Genomic DNA, 14,883 nt, shown 5'->3' on the forward strand with positions numbered 1-14,883 from the left:
ATTAAGACTTGTAAAATAAAAAACAAATCAAAAATTATCCTATGCGTAAAACTAAATAAAACTATAAAGCAGTGAAATCCGGTGTAGAATATGGTGTATGTGAAAATAAAGTCGTAAAATTGAGTGCGAGTTCTTGAAAAATGCTTCATACACTTGGTATGAAACATTCGGGCGGAAGTCGCCGGCGGCGCTTCCGCCGACAGTTGTTAGCGCCGCTAGCGCCACTAGCGGACAACGCGGAAACTACGCAACTACTGTGACTTGCATTTAGCTAGATACCGCAATTCATAACTCTTCTTTATAACTTAATCGACATCTGAACAGCATGGTTTGCCTCGTTGAACCGATGGTTAGCTATCGCTTTGGATTTCTAGGTTCTGGGTTCGAATCCTGAATTTTTCTTACTTCTATAAAACTTTTCAGTTAAAAAATTCTCAGACGGTGGTATTAGACCCCCGTACCATACAGAGCACGTGAAGCCGACAGTCCCGGTCTTTATCATTAACATCTGATAATAATTTGAACGTTAAAAATTAAAAAAAAAACATTATTAAGTACCCTAATGTGACGTGACGGGCAGCCGCGACAGTGATTGTACCATTATTTTGAGGTAGAGGAAACACCTCGAGCAGGTCCCAGGACTTGTGACCTTGGGTGTAGGTGTTTCCTTTACCACCAAATAATGGTACAATCACTGTCGCTGCTACCCGTCAAGTAATACTAAGCCCGCCAGCATTGAAGCATTTACGAGGGTTCCTTAGGCGCTTAAAGTAGGGATACAGCTAGTATGTCATAATCGCCAAACTCCGGAAGGGGTCCTGCAGGTTTTCCAAAAGCGGAACCTGTTAAAGATGGCGGCAGGCAGGAGTTAACAACCGTTTCGATTTCAAAAGGCAATCGCTGATTGTGGGCATTGTGGGCGAATCAGTGGGGGGTGAAATTTTTAAACGCCACCCGTCTGGACCACCCCCTCGTTTGGGGAGGTTAACCCGGGACAGTATACGTTAACTGGTGTATTTCGTTTTTCTCGTGCGAATTTTCCCCCCAAAGGAAAGCGGGCTTTTCAATTAGAAGTGTACGTTTAATAGTTTTGTTTTGAGCAATAAAACCTATACTTTATTATATTTGGTTTTGTTTTCAAATTCTTATGCAGTACACGAAAAGAGAAGAAAATCTTGGAAATATTGTCAATTATTTTTGTGGAGTAGGAGCCAGCGATAGCTCGTCTTGTGAAGGTAGAAAGTTCGTCAGTCTTTCAGTCCTACAGTTCAGAAGTCAGTCAGCTTCTACCATATGTAGCTAATCTAATTAATCCATAATACATGCACTCCATAGATGCATATATGCACTACCTACCCGATAATCACACTAATATAAAGTTTGTGTATAAGTGTGTATGCTTGTTCCTGGAAATAGATTTTACTCTGGATTTATACATTTTCGCGTTTATAATATTAGTAGGATTGCGGAATTTCTTATTACTGCGGATTGGCAGACTTCACACACGTAGAGATTTAAGAAAATTCTTAGGTATGCAAGTTTCCTCACGTTGTTTTTCAACACACACGTTGAAAAACACGTTAGCTGCGGCACTGATTTTTCTGTACTTTCCTTGTACGAGGTTTTTTGACCTCATACTAGAACTTTATGTGGTCCGGTACGAGGTCCATCAACCTCCTAACTCTTGAATACGCTAGACGTACTGGGTCAATTGACCTCGTATCGCAGCAAATGTAAGCAGGTGATATTTAATTTTTCATAATGCACATAATGAAAAGATAGAGGTGAACTCTTCCTCCGAATCAAAGATATGAACTCTGTCTTTGACTTATAGGAAGAGTTCATGCATCCACTGGGCTATCGCGGATTCAACTATTACTATATTTAAATACCGGGAACTCTCGTCAAAGACATCAAAGGTAATCCTGTAATGCTAAGCCCAACCACAACCAGCGAATACGTCACGCGATCCAATCGGATCACCCACACGTTATTGTTTAATTATCACCATTATCGCGACCAGACAAGATCTTGTCGTGTAATGAAATTACGCGCTGTGTGACCACGGAGCTAATGTACAGTTGGCAAAAAAATACGAAAAATTATAGGTGCAAATTTATTAATTTGTATAATTTTTTTAAAGTACTACGTATATTGAATGCTGACTTTGCAAAAGATCATCATGAATAGAGAATAATTAATTTATTTTGCTACTAGCGGACGTCCAAGACTTCGTCCGCGTGAAATTTAGTTTTTCAGAAATCCCTCGGAAACCATAGATTTTTCCGGGATGAAAAGTAGCCCATGTGTTAATCCAGAAAAAAATATATTTCCATTCCAAATTACAGTTATATCGGTTCTGTAGTTGCGGCGGTAAAGAGTAACAAACATCCAAACAAACATCCATACACACTTTCGCGTTTATAATATTAGTTGGATTTTAAGTGAAAATACCAATAAATCCAAACGACAACATCACCCAGACCCGAACAAAATCATACGACGATTTTCAACAATGTAATTAAGTAAATATTGTAGAGTCAACATTTTCCGAGGATTTCAATTTTCAAAGTGAAACGTATACGTAGAGGGGGGGGGGGGGGGGGCTCGTCGCTTTTTCGGCAAAAATAGCTAAATAAATTTTAATTTACTGTTTATATTATGTAGTTGTACCTACATTTTAAACATGACCATTTTTTAAAGTTGGAAGTATATATTATAGTTAAAGTAGTTCCAGTTTGGTTTCGAGTTAATTCATTAATTTGTTAATAATATATATAAAAATACACCGTTATTTATTTTCGTCGACCTACATAAAAGCTTTTGTTGCTGACGGTACCTAATGTTTGGCTACCGAATTCTCTTCGGATTCTATAATGACAGATTATTGTATGTATGACAGTGACGGATTATGTACTGTAAGCAAATAAGTTAACGGCCCGATCGATTTTTAATCACGTGTAACGAAATATATAATCTGGATTATTTCTTTTTCTGTCTATTTGATAGTACCTATTAGCTATTAGTGTAGCTATAGAACATAAAGCTCTTTTCAATACTACAGTACAGATTAGCAATGTCTATTTACGATTATGTACGTAATTATTTATTATATAATTAATTAATTATTTAACCTCTAGATTAATTACTAAGTAAATTTGTGTACAGCTGCGTTACGGAACGAATTAATAATTTATAAAAGACCTGAAACTGAACGATAAAAATTTTCGTAGTCGAGAACTGTACTTGGGACTTTGTAAAGAAAAAACATTGTTTCTGCTGATGGCAGTGATGACCAAGACGAATACAATGAACAATGCCTGGACAAAAAGGTCAAAATATATTGGTATCGTGATACGCATTTGTCTTATACAGCGTGTTCTGATTAAATACTTGTACCTACTAACTCTAAAATAGCTCTTACTAATATAAGAAATGCGTATTGTATATATTGTTTAACAATTACTTAATTTTTTTTTCTCTTTCTCATTAATCGAGTAACAACACTTCTTCAAAAGAATTTTGGAAGAAGAAAATCTTTATTTTAAATTGCACAGTATTAAGAGTTCTAATAGTTATTAAACAGTGATTAAAAAACTGACTTCGCAATTTTTTTTATAAATTTATTGATACTCACATTTCTTGCTCACAGTGCTTACAATCACAGATATGTTAAAGGCGAAACATTGTGTGTGTGACTGTGAACGCATACAATATAATTATGTATGTGTATGTTTCTTACTTCTTCACGTTGCAACTACTAAACTAATTAGACTACGAATTGAAATTAAGATAGATCACACCCTATTTTTATATATAGACTTCCTAAGAAATCCAAGAAAAACCACAAGAAATTCAGTTTTTCATGAATCGCCCTTGGGATTCTGAAAACTAAATTTCTCGCGGATGAAATCGCTTTCTTTAGCGTTTATTAAATATGACTCACATCATTATCAATATCATCCTATTTTAAAGGCCTCCTACAGCGCCAGGCCCACCTTTTTATAGGAGAGGAGGTTTAGAGATTTCACTCACTACGCTGTTTCAATGCGGGCGGGCTATTTAAATAAAATATTGAAGTTTTAGTTCTTTCGAAGCACCCTGTATGCGCCATCTTTCCGGTCGGTCACAGCACAATCTGACCGTTACATTTCAATAATCGTCTTAACATTCGAGATCGCTTATCGCGCCGCGCCCACCATTGCTAGTGATGATCCCACTATCGATAACAAATTCGGTTTAAAATATTAAATCCTCTATGCTTGAATTTCAATCAGTATATCGATTTATTATATCTTTATTTTGTGGTGACTAGAAACTGCGTCTAGTTTTTTTTTAATTCTGCATGTATATATAGCTTGGATACTATTACCTTCCAACGATAGCTGATAATGCAGCCTAATAGTGACACCATATTATCCCAAAAATGGTTTATACTACCAACCAGTATGCAGTTTTATTTAGACGTAATAGTTTAATTAGTTATTTCTCGTTTTCTCTCATTAAACAGTCTGAGTATATAACATAGCAATTTTTACCGCATAAATATTTTTTATTTAATTTTGGAGTTAATTAAAGAACTTTCGTTTTGAAAAAAAATACCTGTAAAGAAGTACTTTAAGGTTTAATAAATAATCATTAGTTTCTCATAGTCTCTTTCTTTGTAAATATATGAGGAAAGTAAATAACATATTAAATAAGTAAATATGGAATAAAAGTAAATAAGTACTTACATAGGGATATAAAGGTTTGTCAAATGGTTTCAGGCTTTACAGAAGTGTAAGCATGGGAAAATCATATTTCATGCCATACGATATCTATCCCTACAAAAGGCCTATGTCCTGCAGTGGACGTCCATCGGCTGATATGATGATGATGATGACGATGATGATGACGATATTTATTAATACGATGTTATCGACTGGTACAAGTAATCTGATTAATTGAACTGCCCATCACTATAAGCTCGTTGAGGCACAATACAATGTGTCCATAATAAAATTTGTCTCGGCCTCACAATGAGCAATCAAATTACTGTCAAAACTCGAGAGGCGCAGCCACGCTACGCATCTTGACCACCGATACTACTTGTACTGTCAATAAACATTATGGTTTTTTTTATTTTTATTCTTTACAAGTTAGCCCTCACAATCTCACCTGCTGGTAAATGATGATGCAGTCTAAGATGGAAGCGGGCTAACTTGTTAGGAGGAGGATGAAAAACCACACCCCTTTCGGTTTCTACACGGCATCGTACCGGAACGCTAAATCGCTTGGCGGTACGTCTTTGCCGGTAGAGTGGTAACTAGCCATGGCCGAAGTCTCCCACCAGCCAGACCTGGACAAATTAAGAAAATCTCAATATGCCCAGCCGGGGATCGAACCTAGGACCTCCTTCTTGTAAATCCACCGCGCATACCACTGCGCCACGGAGGCGGTCAAAATGTGTCAAAATGTTAATAAATTATTATAATTTTTTATCATTATTTTCCCCTGGACAGTATTCTGAACCGACAATTTTACAATTCATACTTTGCAACTTCAATGCCAATTGGTTTAGATTGGCAATGTTCATAAAATCTCATAGTTTATTTTGAAAGAAACTTCTATTCGTTTATCGTTAGTCAAAAAATAGGCAACAAAAGCCACAAAAGGCTCGTTAAAATAATATAAATACCGGGGACACGTCGTTTGTCAACGGGTTTTCATTTTTCTCCCGGCGCGATAGTGTTACATATAGATTTCAATATCAACATTCTTAACCCGGGCGCGTGTACGTGATTCCGGCACGCGTATATTTCATAAGATTTTAGAGGTGCATGAATCACCCGGGACACGGAGGGGCTATCAGTCACGGCTGCCGACGCACCGGGCCCGTGGACCTCCTGCTTAACATGCGTGCCACGCGCGCTCCCTAGGCCTACACCGCGATATGTGAGAGCTATTACTAGACACTTTGCCCGCGTTAATATTCCTCTATATCTCCCATTGGAAAGCGTTTCCATCTTCGTATATACGGGATACTTGCGACCTACTTTAACTAACATGTTTTTCTCTTTGTTACAGAACCGAGCAACTACGTCTGCTCGACGTGCAAGGCGCGCGTCCACTCAGCATGGAGACTGGTTCAGCATGTGCAACACGTCCATGGCGTGAAGATCTACGTGGAGAGCATGCCACAGCAACTGCCGAGCAAACAGAACCATTCGACTTCCAGCACCTCTTCTTCGAGCTCTGGTTGCTCGTCTACTGGCGCGCCTCTCCCACCTCCGTCACTACGTCACCACCCTTTGTTACCGCCACCAGACATGCATTCCCCTTTTGGAGTTGGTGGTTTACTGCGGATGCCGCTTCCGGGAAGTTTACCACCGCTAGCTCATCCATCCGTGCCCCCGACACCTTTATTCGCCCGCCCAAACCATCACGACCATAGATTTCGTATGGAACAACTAGTTTCAGAACAGTTTCGTCACCACGGGCTGAATTTAGCTGCAGCGGCGGCTGCGGTTGCAGCGAACTCCCTGCCCCCACATCAAGCCTTTCCTTCCCCAGCGGATAGGCCACCCGTGATTCCTACTTCACTCACGGGTCGGGAAAGACAACCTCCCGTATCTCAACCCCTTTCATTAGAACCCCAGCTGGATTTTTACTCGCAGCGCTTGCGGCAACTGGCCGGTACGACCAGTCCAGGGGCGGCCACAGGCAATTCGAGCTCTCCTAGCCCCAGGAAGCATTCGCCGCCGTTCGCTTCCCCGTCGCCCTCCCGAGTCGGTCAGACTCCACCGGCGGGCGCCGGACCCGGAACGGTGGACACCCCCCGAGAAGCTACTAAACCTCACAGTTCGATATCACCCGAACGTCGTAGCGAACCTCAGCCCGCTGATGCACCTCCACCGGAAAGGCAGTCAGCGACACCACCTGCTAAAAGAAGTAATGATGAAGCATGTCATACTTGTGAATTCTGTGGTAAGAAATTCAGATATGAAAATAGTCTAGTAGTTCATCGACGCACACATACCGGTGAAAAACGTTTCAAATGTAATCAATGCGACGAAGCATTTGAAAAGAATTCAAAGTTAAAAAAGCATTTGAAAATCCATCGAGGCGTCGATGCAAATACTGAAGAAGGTGAATCTGGTGGCGATACCGGAGAAGACGATTCAGAGGATGAACTAGATGATGAGGAATTAGATGAAGAAGAAGAAAATGAGGATGGAGAAGACGTTGAGGAAGCTGAAGATTTGACAGTTTCAAATAGTAGTGCACCTGCTCCACCTCGAAAACAATCTTTACCAATTCCAGCTCATCCACCCTCTGCATCTGTTGTTGGAGAGCTAATGGACAAATTTGGTTTATCTAATATTGCTCAATATAGTGAAGCGTTTAAGCAAGCTCTTCAAGAGTCGGGAAACTCGCTTAAGTGGCAATTAGCAAAAGATCGTGACAATAATAACGGTCCTCCTCCTGAAAAACCTAACGGTATGCCTCCTACAGCTGCATTACGACTGAAGGAAGAATTTGCTAAGATGCCACCCCAACCACATCCCCTATTCAACCCCTTTGAAAATCCATTCGAAGCTTCTAAGCGTATGAAACTGGATATGGAAAGGAACGAGGGATGGTGGTTACCAACATTACACGCACAACGCCCGCCCGATAATATTTTTGACGGACTGAAAAATAGTGGTAACGGTTTGCTTCAAAACCCTCTGTTGAAATCAAAAGAAGGTCGTCGTAACGACACGTGTGAATATTGTGGTAAAGTATTTAAGAACTGCTCAAACCTCACAGTGCATCGGCGATCTCACACCGGTGAGAAACCATACAAATGTGAACTATGTTCCTACGCATGTGCTCAGAGTTCCAAACTGACAAGGCATATGAAGACGCACGGTAGACTTGGCAAAGACGTATACCGGTGCAGATTCTGTGAGATGCCTTTCTCAGTACCGTCGACTCTCGAGAAACATATGCGTAAGTGTGTTGTGAATCAAAGTAATGGTGCTCCACTTGCTTTATCCGATGACTCTAACGCGTGTCGAGATGAGGCCTCGTGACTCTACCCATGGGGTGGCCTTCGCCTGCCACCACCCACGCCGCTCAGTCAGATCTTCTAGATCTAAACTGTTCAATCGTTTCGTCGCCAGTACATCTAATTTTTAAGTTTTCGTCGCATATCGATCACGTCTGGGGTCGGCATTTGTTCAATTTCTAGTCTTAAGGAATAAATTGTGACGAAATTAATATTTAATATAATAAATACCCATTGCAATATGAGCCCAAAAATCTTAGCATTGAAGGGCATTAATTTAAATGATAGATATACATTTAGCAACATATCTTTCGTAAGAGTGAGTGTTGAGAGTTCCCGTTGCATTGTTGGTGTTAGTTCGTGAGAGTTTTTGGTTATTTTCTTTGGAGGCTGTACTATGATCTTTACGTTACGTATTATCTAACTTGTTTTGTCATGTTTTATTGATTGTATAAAGGAAACCCATGCCAAAGTTAGCTACGTTGATTTATCCAGTAGAACATTTAGAGGGTAAGCTGTATAGTGTCAATTAAACCAGTTTTTTCAGTATTTCTAAGATCTTGTGTAGCATTATGTGTATCTGGGTTGTAAGTTGTTTTCGTAATTTTAGGATATTATGTACAATATAAATCAAATGTTTCCTATTCTAGTTAAAACTTGTAAATACGATCGCTGTAAGTGTAAATCGAGTACCTACCTATTGATGTTCATATTTATAGACAACAATAATTCGCAAATTATAAATTACTTTTCGGCAAGAACGGTGAGTTTCCTGTAATCGATAACTTAGCATTGTAGAAAGCAAAATTGGAATCGTTTATAATGGTAGGTGTTATTACCAGCAAGGTACTTTATATTTAACTAGTGTTTAAATTTATTAAATTAAAATATCTTGTGAGACACTTGATCTTCATTTCCAAGCTTCTGTTTCAAGCGAAACGAGAGCATGTTATTTTATTAAGACTGAAAAATATTCCAGTTTTGTTTTTATTGATGAATGTTTTCTTGTGATTCGTCGTAAACCTATCACTGTACCTTTAGTCCAAGTGTGAATTCTTTCAGTATACGTACTTAATGTAAATTATGATAGAATTTATATTAGATAATGATAAGTAAATTATAATAGATAACTCCATTTTGTCTCCTGAATCGATCTCCTTATATCTATTTTTTTATAACTAGGACCTCTTTAGAAGCTATATCATTTCACAAGCAAATGATATCGTCTAGACAGGACCTAGTTACTTTGTGATGCATAGTTCTTTTCTAATTTATATCTGCAATAGATAGTCTTGTTTGAAATGAGACATAGAGTCCATCTCTACTGTCCAATTTATTATATTGGACTATGTTATGGAACTTATGCCCTTTCTGAACAAGATTTGACTAATGTTTTATCTGTAAATTCTTCTTTTATTTTATGTCCTTCTAAACTAAAATTTTAACTGTCAATCAACTTGAACGATTAACCACGACTAGTATGACTTTTTGTTAAATATATAAACTGCAAGCCGTGCAATTGTATTGTTTGAAATATAAATCATACATGCTATTTTATTTGATATCTTACAAGAATAACTTTCTTATAATATGTCTCATTAAATATGACAAAAATCATGTTTATCTAATTAGTATATATATTAAATAGAAAAGTTACAATACGTTTGTGGCTATCGTTCATTTTGACCTTATCTTATATATCAAGACTATTTTTTATATATAATTTTACCTTTAAGAAATTCAATCCTTTATTTCTTGTAGACTTTCATTATTTTACCTTAGCCTCTCTACGATACGGTAGTTGTAGATTTATTAGTACAAACACATTAAAAAATGTTTAAATTTAAAACTTGTTTTGTAAAAAAAACTCCCAGTGGTTTAAAATTGTACTTACATCGTAGGGAAGTTGGAGGATTTAGACTTAGGTCGACAAAATGGGTATGGTAATAGTAAAACAAAATAAATTACTAAGACAAATTTTATTGTGTAATTACCTATGTGAAAGATGAACTGTTTTTATTATTTTTCATTTTTATTATTTTTATTTCAATAAATATCCACGATTTGTTAATCAAAAATTGTTTAATTTAAAACCTCACTTCTACGCACTCTAGAGTATAGAGTGCTCAACCTCTACAAATACCTATTATCAGTATTAGCCGGTTGTATGGCCTGTCTTCTTATAGAAGAGGAGATATGGAACTTACACACACCATGCTGCTACAATGCGGGTTAACGGGCCTAGGATGATAATGTTCAACTCGTACGATCACTATCAGATCTCAATCATAATGACCGGGACTGCTTAACGTGCGCTCCAAGCCACGGGGGTGAAAATCTGAGCTGAAATTTTTGACTGAAAATTTCATTACAAGAAAGATAAGCAAATCACAGCTAAGGACCTAGTTATTCAAAGCCATATATAGGCTAATTACAAAACAAATCCCTACTATAAAGGTCTCTAAAATTAATATATAAAAGTTTACGGTTAAATCATGAAAAAATGTTAAAGAAAATAGTAAAAATACTTTATTGCTTGCCAAATATGAAACAAATTAAAATTTCTTAATAGCTAGGTAGGTTCTTAAGCCTACCTTTTTTTTACCTATTAAGAAGTATCTACTGAAGATATCTTATGCTAGCCACTGACCATCCAATAAGTTTATGATCTTGCAAAGCAAAAGACGGGCAATACGATAAAACATATCATATGTTGGATCGTGAACTTATTGCATGGTGTTAGCATTAACTATAAGATAATGGGTAGGTATGCTTTTATCATAGTTGCAAGTGCGCTGTCTTATGCCGCCCACAGACGGTCAAGTAATACAGCACCGCTTGAGCGTGCATAGGTATAGGCTTAGGTATGTGGGCAGTGATAAAAATATCATAATTAATATTGATGACTACATCGTCCGCGAGCCGCAGTTGAGTAATATACTCGCCAGTGATCGAATCAGAAATGAGGAGATCCGCAGAAGAACTAAAGTCACCGACATAGCTCAACGTGTCGCGAAGCTGAAGTGGCAATGGCTCCAAGGTGCTGGAATGGCGACCCTTCACTAGAAAGCGCAGTGTTGATCGACCTCCGACCAGGTGGATTGACGATATCAAGCGAGTCGCAGGTATTCGCTGGATGGAAGCGGCTCAGTATCGTGATGTTTGGAAGTTGCACTGGACCATCGGCTGACATGATGATGATGATGATGAAGTAATGTTACTGGTGTTGTTTCAATATTTTTTACTGCTCACATCGTTACGCGCGCTTTAGGCAGCGCTGTATAGGTATCGTTCCTGCTCGTATGTGGCCGGCGTTACTCTCAGCGAAATACGTATATATGAACTCCGCAAAACTTCACACTGAGAACGAAGCGTGTGGTCCAGGGACGTAGCTACCGCCGTATCAGCCGTGTCCATGATACGGGGCCCCAGACTGCAGGGGCCCCAGTGAAAGCAAAAATTTGTAAAATGTAATCCACAATCTCACTGAATCTGGTGCTTCCCAGAAAAATACATAAAAAACTGCCTATAGAGACACTTCAGAAATGACAAAAGTAAAAAAAGCAATCTCTTTTTTTCCCGAGTTAAGCGTGCGCCCAAAAGATGGAAAAACCTACATAGGTTAAGTCACTGTCATATTTATTTTAAGGATAGACGAACTAACATAGATGATTATATCATATAAATTTATATACCTACCTACTATATATAAATACTTATATAATGTATCATTATCAACCCATATTCGGCTCCCTGCTGAGCTCGAATCTCCTCTCAGAATGAGAGGGGTTAGGCCAAATAGTCCACCATGGTTTTCTAACTTCAGACACGCAGAGCATGCATATGCCGGTTTCCTCACGATGTTTTTCCTTTGCCGCATGATACACTCAAACAGTACCTAAAGGAAAAACGATTGCATTCCCCGAACCAGATTCGAACCCACACCTGCCGGAATCGGAGGCAGATGTAATATCCACTGGGCTATCACAGCTCCCATATAATGTATAGGTAAATAAAATTAAATATACTAGCTTTGGCTCGCGATTACGCGTAGATTCCATTTCTGTATCAATATAATCTATCTGTTTGCCAATTTTCGCCCTAATCGATTCAGCCATTGAGTAAAACCGTCGGAATATTATAGTTAAGTTTTTAGCGAAATTTTCTGAATTTTCTTTGCGTAAGAAAGAAAACGTAGAAAAAAGGTGAATCGGTTAAGTTTAAGTCGTTCTCAGTTTATGGATTGACCAAGGAAAACAGGGTTAGGTACATTTTTAGTTTGTATGGAAAAAGAAAAAGACTAGTTTTTCAATCAATCAATCAAAATTTATTTATTGCGAAATAAACACCAAATTCCGCCTTACAGCTTGCAATATCATTATAAAAAACACCTAACAGTGTATTTTACAATAATTAATTTACACATACTAATTATTTGTACAGTGATTAATTAGTTAGTAGGTATGAATATTTTAGAGAATCAACCATACAAAACAATAATTCTAATTCCATCCTACATCGCAATTTTTACGTTTTTTTAAAACAGTAAACCCCTTACGGCGTCTGTGTTTCTTGCCACCAACAATTTAAACACTTTCAAGCCAAAAGTGGAACCCTGAACCTCTTACGGTTATCCAAGGCTATCCCATCTGCAACATTATGGAATAGTCATCATCATCATCATCATCATATCAGCCGATGGACTTCCACTGCAGGACAGCCTTTTGCAGGGACTTCCAAACATCACGATACTGAGCCACCTGCATCCAGCGAATCTCTGCGACTCGCTTGATGTCGTCAGTCCACCTGGTGGGGGGTCGACCAACACTGCGCTTACTAGTGCGGGGTTGCCATTCCAGCACTTTTGGACCCCAACGTCCACCGGCTCTTCGAACTATGTGCCCCGCCCATTGCCATTTCAGCTTCACAACTCGTATGGAATAGTAAGGAATTATAATTTAAGAACATTGGTAATATAAAAGGAGAACACCCATTAGTATGACAGTTGTCCTAATTCATCATCATCATCATTAACAATCGATTTTCTAGAGAATTATGAAAATTCTCAGGTATGCTTTTTTCCTCACGACGTCTTCCTTCACCGTTTGAGACACGTGATATTTAATTTCTTAAAATACACATATAGCTACTGAAAAGTTGGAGGTGCATGCCCGGACCGGATTCAAACCTACGAAGACAGAGCTATCACAATATAATTATATAGGTAATAATACAAGTAATAAAACAAGAGAATAGTTTAGCCCTTTGTCTTAAAATCAATCTGATTATAAAAAATATATGTTAAACAAAATAATAAAATAGACGACACACACAAAATTATATACCTAGAACACTCTTACAAAAGCGTGGCTTTCTAGTGATAAAAGTATTTTCAAAATCGGTTTTGTAGATCACAAGATTACCTCCTACAATACCACAAACTTTAAAGATTTTCATAGAATTATTGTAGGACCCAAAAGATTTTCTTTACGTAATTATGTTCTTATGTCTAAGTAGTTGGAAATATTATGTTAGGAAAGGATATGACAAAAGTTCAGTATACATGGACACATGAGCTTTCGGTGTTGAGTCCCCTAAAGCGTTGAGCTAGTACGGCTTGTTAAATAAATAAGTCCCAATAATTAAAATTAAGTTATACATGAAATTGTATTCAATTATCTAAAAACGATTTTAAATCTATAAAATATTAATATTATGTAGGTTTATAATATTATGTAGGTAATATTTAAGATATTATGTAGGTTTATAGAAGAAGAAAGTTTATAAATACTTTCTTCCAATATTCCAATATCTAAGTGTTCGGGTGCCTAGCGCCATCTGTTAGCGAGTAGCTAAAACACTTTTAAATGTTAGAGTGAAAATGCATAGAAATTGATATTTAAAATTATTTTAGCTCGGAAATATTTCAAACTTATTTTATTTTTTATTTTAAAAATATATTTTGGTAGGTACTTCAAGTTTAATCAATTAAAAACTAAACTAAAAGTAATTTTTAGCTTTTAGATACATTTCATATTGCAAAACTTCCTTTGAAATGTAGGAATGTACAGTAACCCATTTTTGTTACTTATTATGGTAACATAATATAAGTTTTACACATTAATTACCTCATTCATTCATTCGATTATTCACCTATTGACGCAAATAAGTAAATAGGTAGTAAGTATTAGCAAAATGTTTAAAAACTTGTGTGGTCTATTGTACATTTAAATCTTCTTATTAGAATATAGGTTATTATGATTAATTTCATACAAATATACGTTTTATAGATCCAATTAGAAAATTCTATTGGATATTGGAAAATCCAAGCTAGTTTTGTGAAATTACGCTAGATGGCATATAAAAATAGAAAAGTAAATGATTATAGATGTCGCTGTGTTTTAAAAGTTTTGAAAATCATTTTAATGAAAAATAATAATTATTATTATACTTGGCTTGCTTCTGAATAATTTATTCAAATTTATAAAATATTTCCCAAATCAAAATAATATGTATTTTGTGCTGGTGGGCTTCGGCCGTGTCTAATTACCACCCTACTAGCAAAGACGTTACTGCCAAGCGATTTAGCGTTCCGGTACGATGTCGTGCAGAAACCGAAAGGGGTGTGTATTTTCATTAACAAGTTAGCCCGCTTCCATCTTAGAATGCATCAGGTGCGATTGTAGTCAAGGGCAAACTAAAGTGCTAATAAATTAGGTTTTTTAAAAACAAATTTAATACATTATGTTGGTCTATACTTTACTTATTCTATAAAATACTATATTTTAAATTTTTTACAGCTTAAATATAAAAAAAAACTATATTTTTCTAAAAAAGTGTTGGCAACCCTA

At 37.1% G+C, this 14,883-nt stretch overlaps 1 protein-coding gene across 2 annotated transcripts in view; it reads left to right on the forward strand.

The window, feature by feature from the left end:
* The window catches only part of LOC112057850 (B-cell lymphoma/leukemia 11A), a 59,715-nt gene extending 49,605 nt beyond the window's left edge, over nt 1–10,110 (forward strand). For both annotated transcript variants that reach the window (XM_024098412.2, XM_052886179.1), the window contains exon 5: nt 6,067–10,110. In XM_024098412.2, the coding sequence (XP_023954180.2) occupies nt 6,067–8,057 (1,991 nt within the window). In that variant the 3' untranslated portion in view covers nt 8,058–10,110. The remainder of the gene's footprint in view (nt 1–6,066) is intronic.
* Nucleotides 10,111–14,883: the final 4,773 nt, after the last annotated feature.

The sequence above is a fragment of the Bicyclus anynana genome, chromosome 16 (assembly GCF_947172395.1).
Source record: "Bicyclus anynana chromosome 16, ilBicAnyn1.1, whole genome shotgun sequence".
Taxonomy (NCBI): Eukaryota; Metazoa; Arthropoda; class Insecta; order Lepidoptera; family Nymphalidae; genus Bicyclus; species Bicyclus anynana.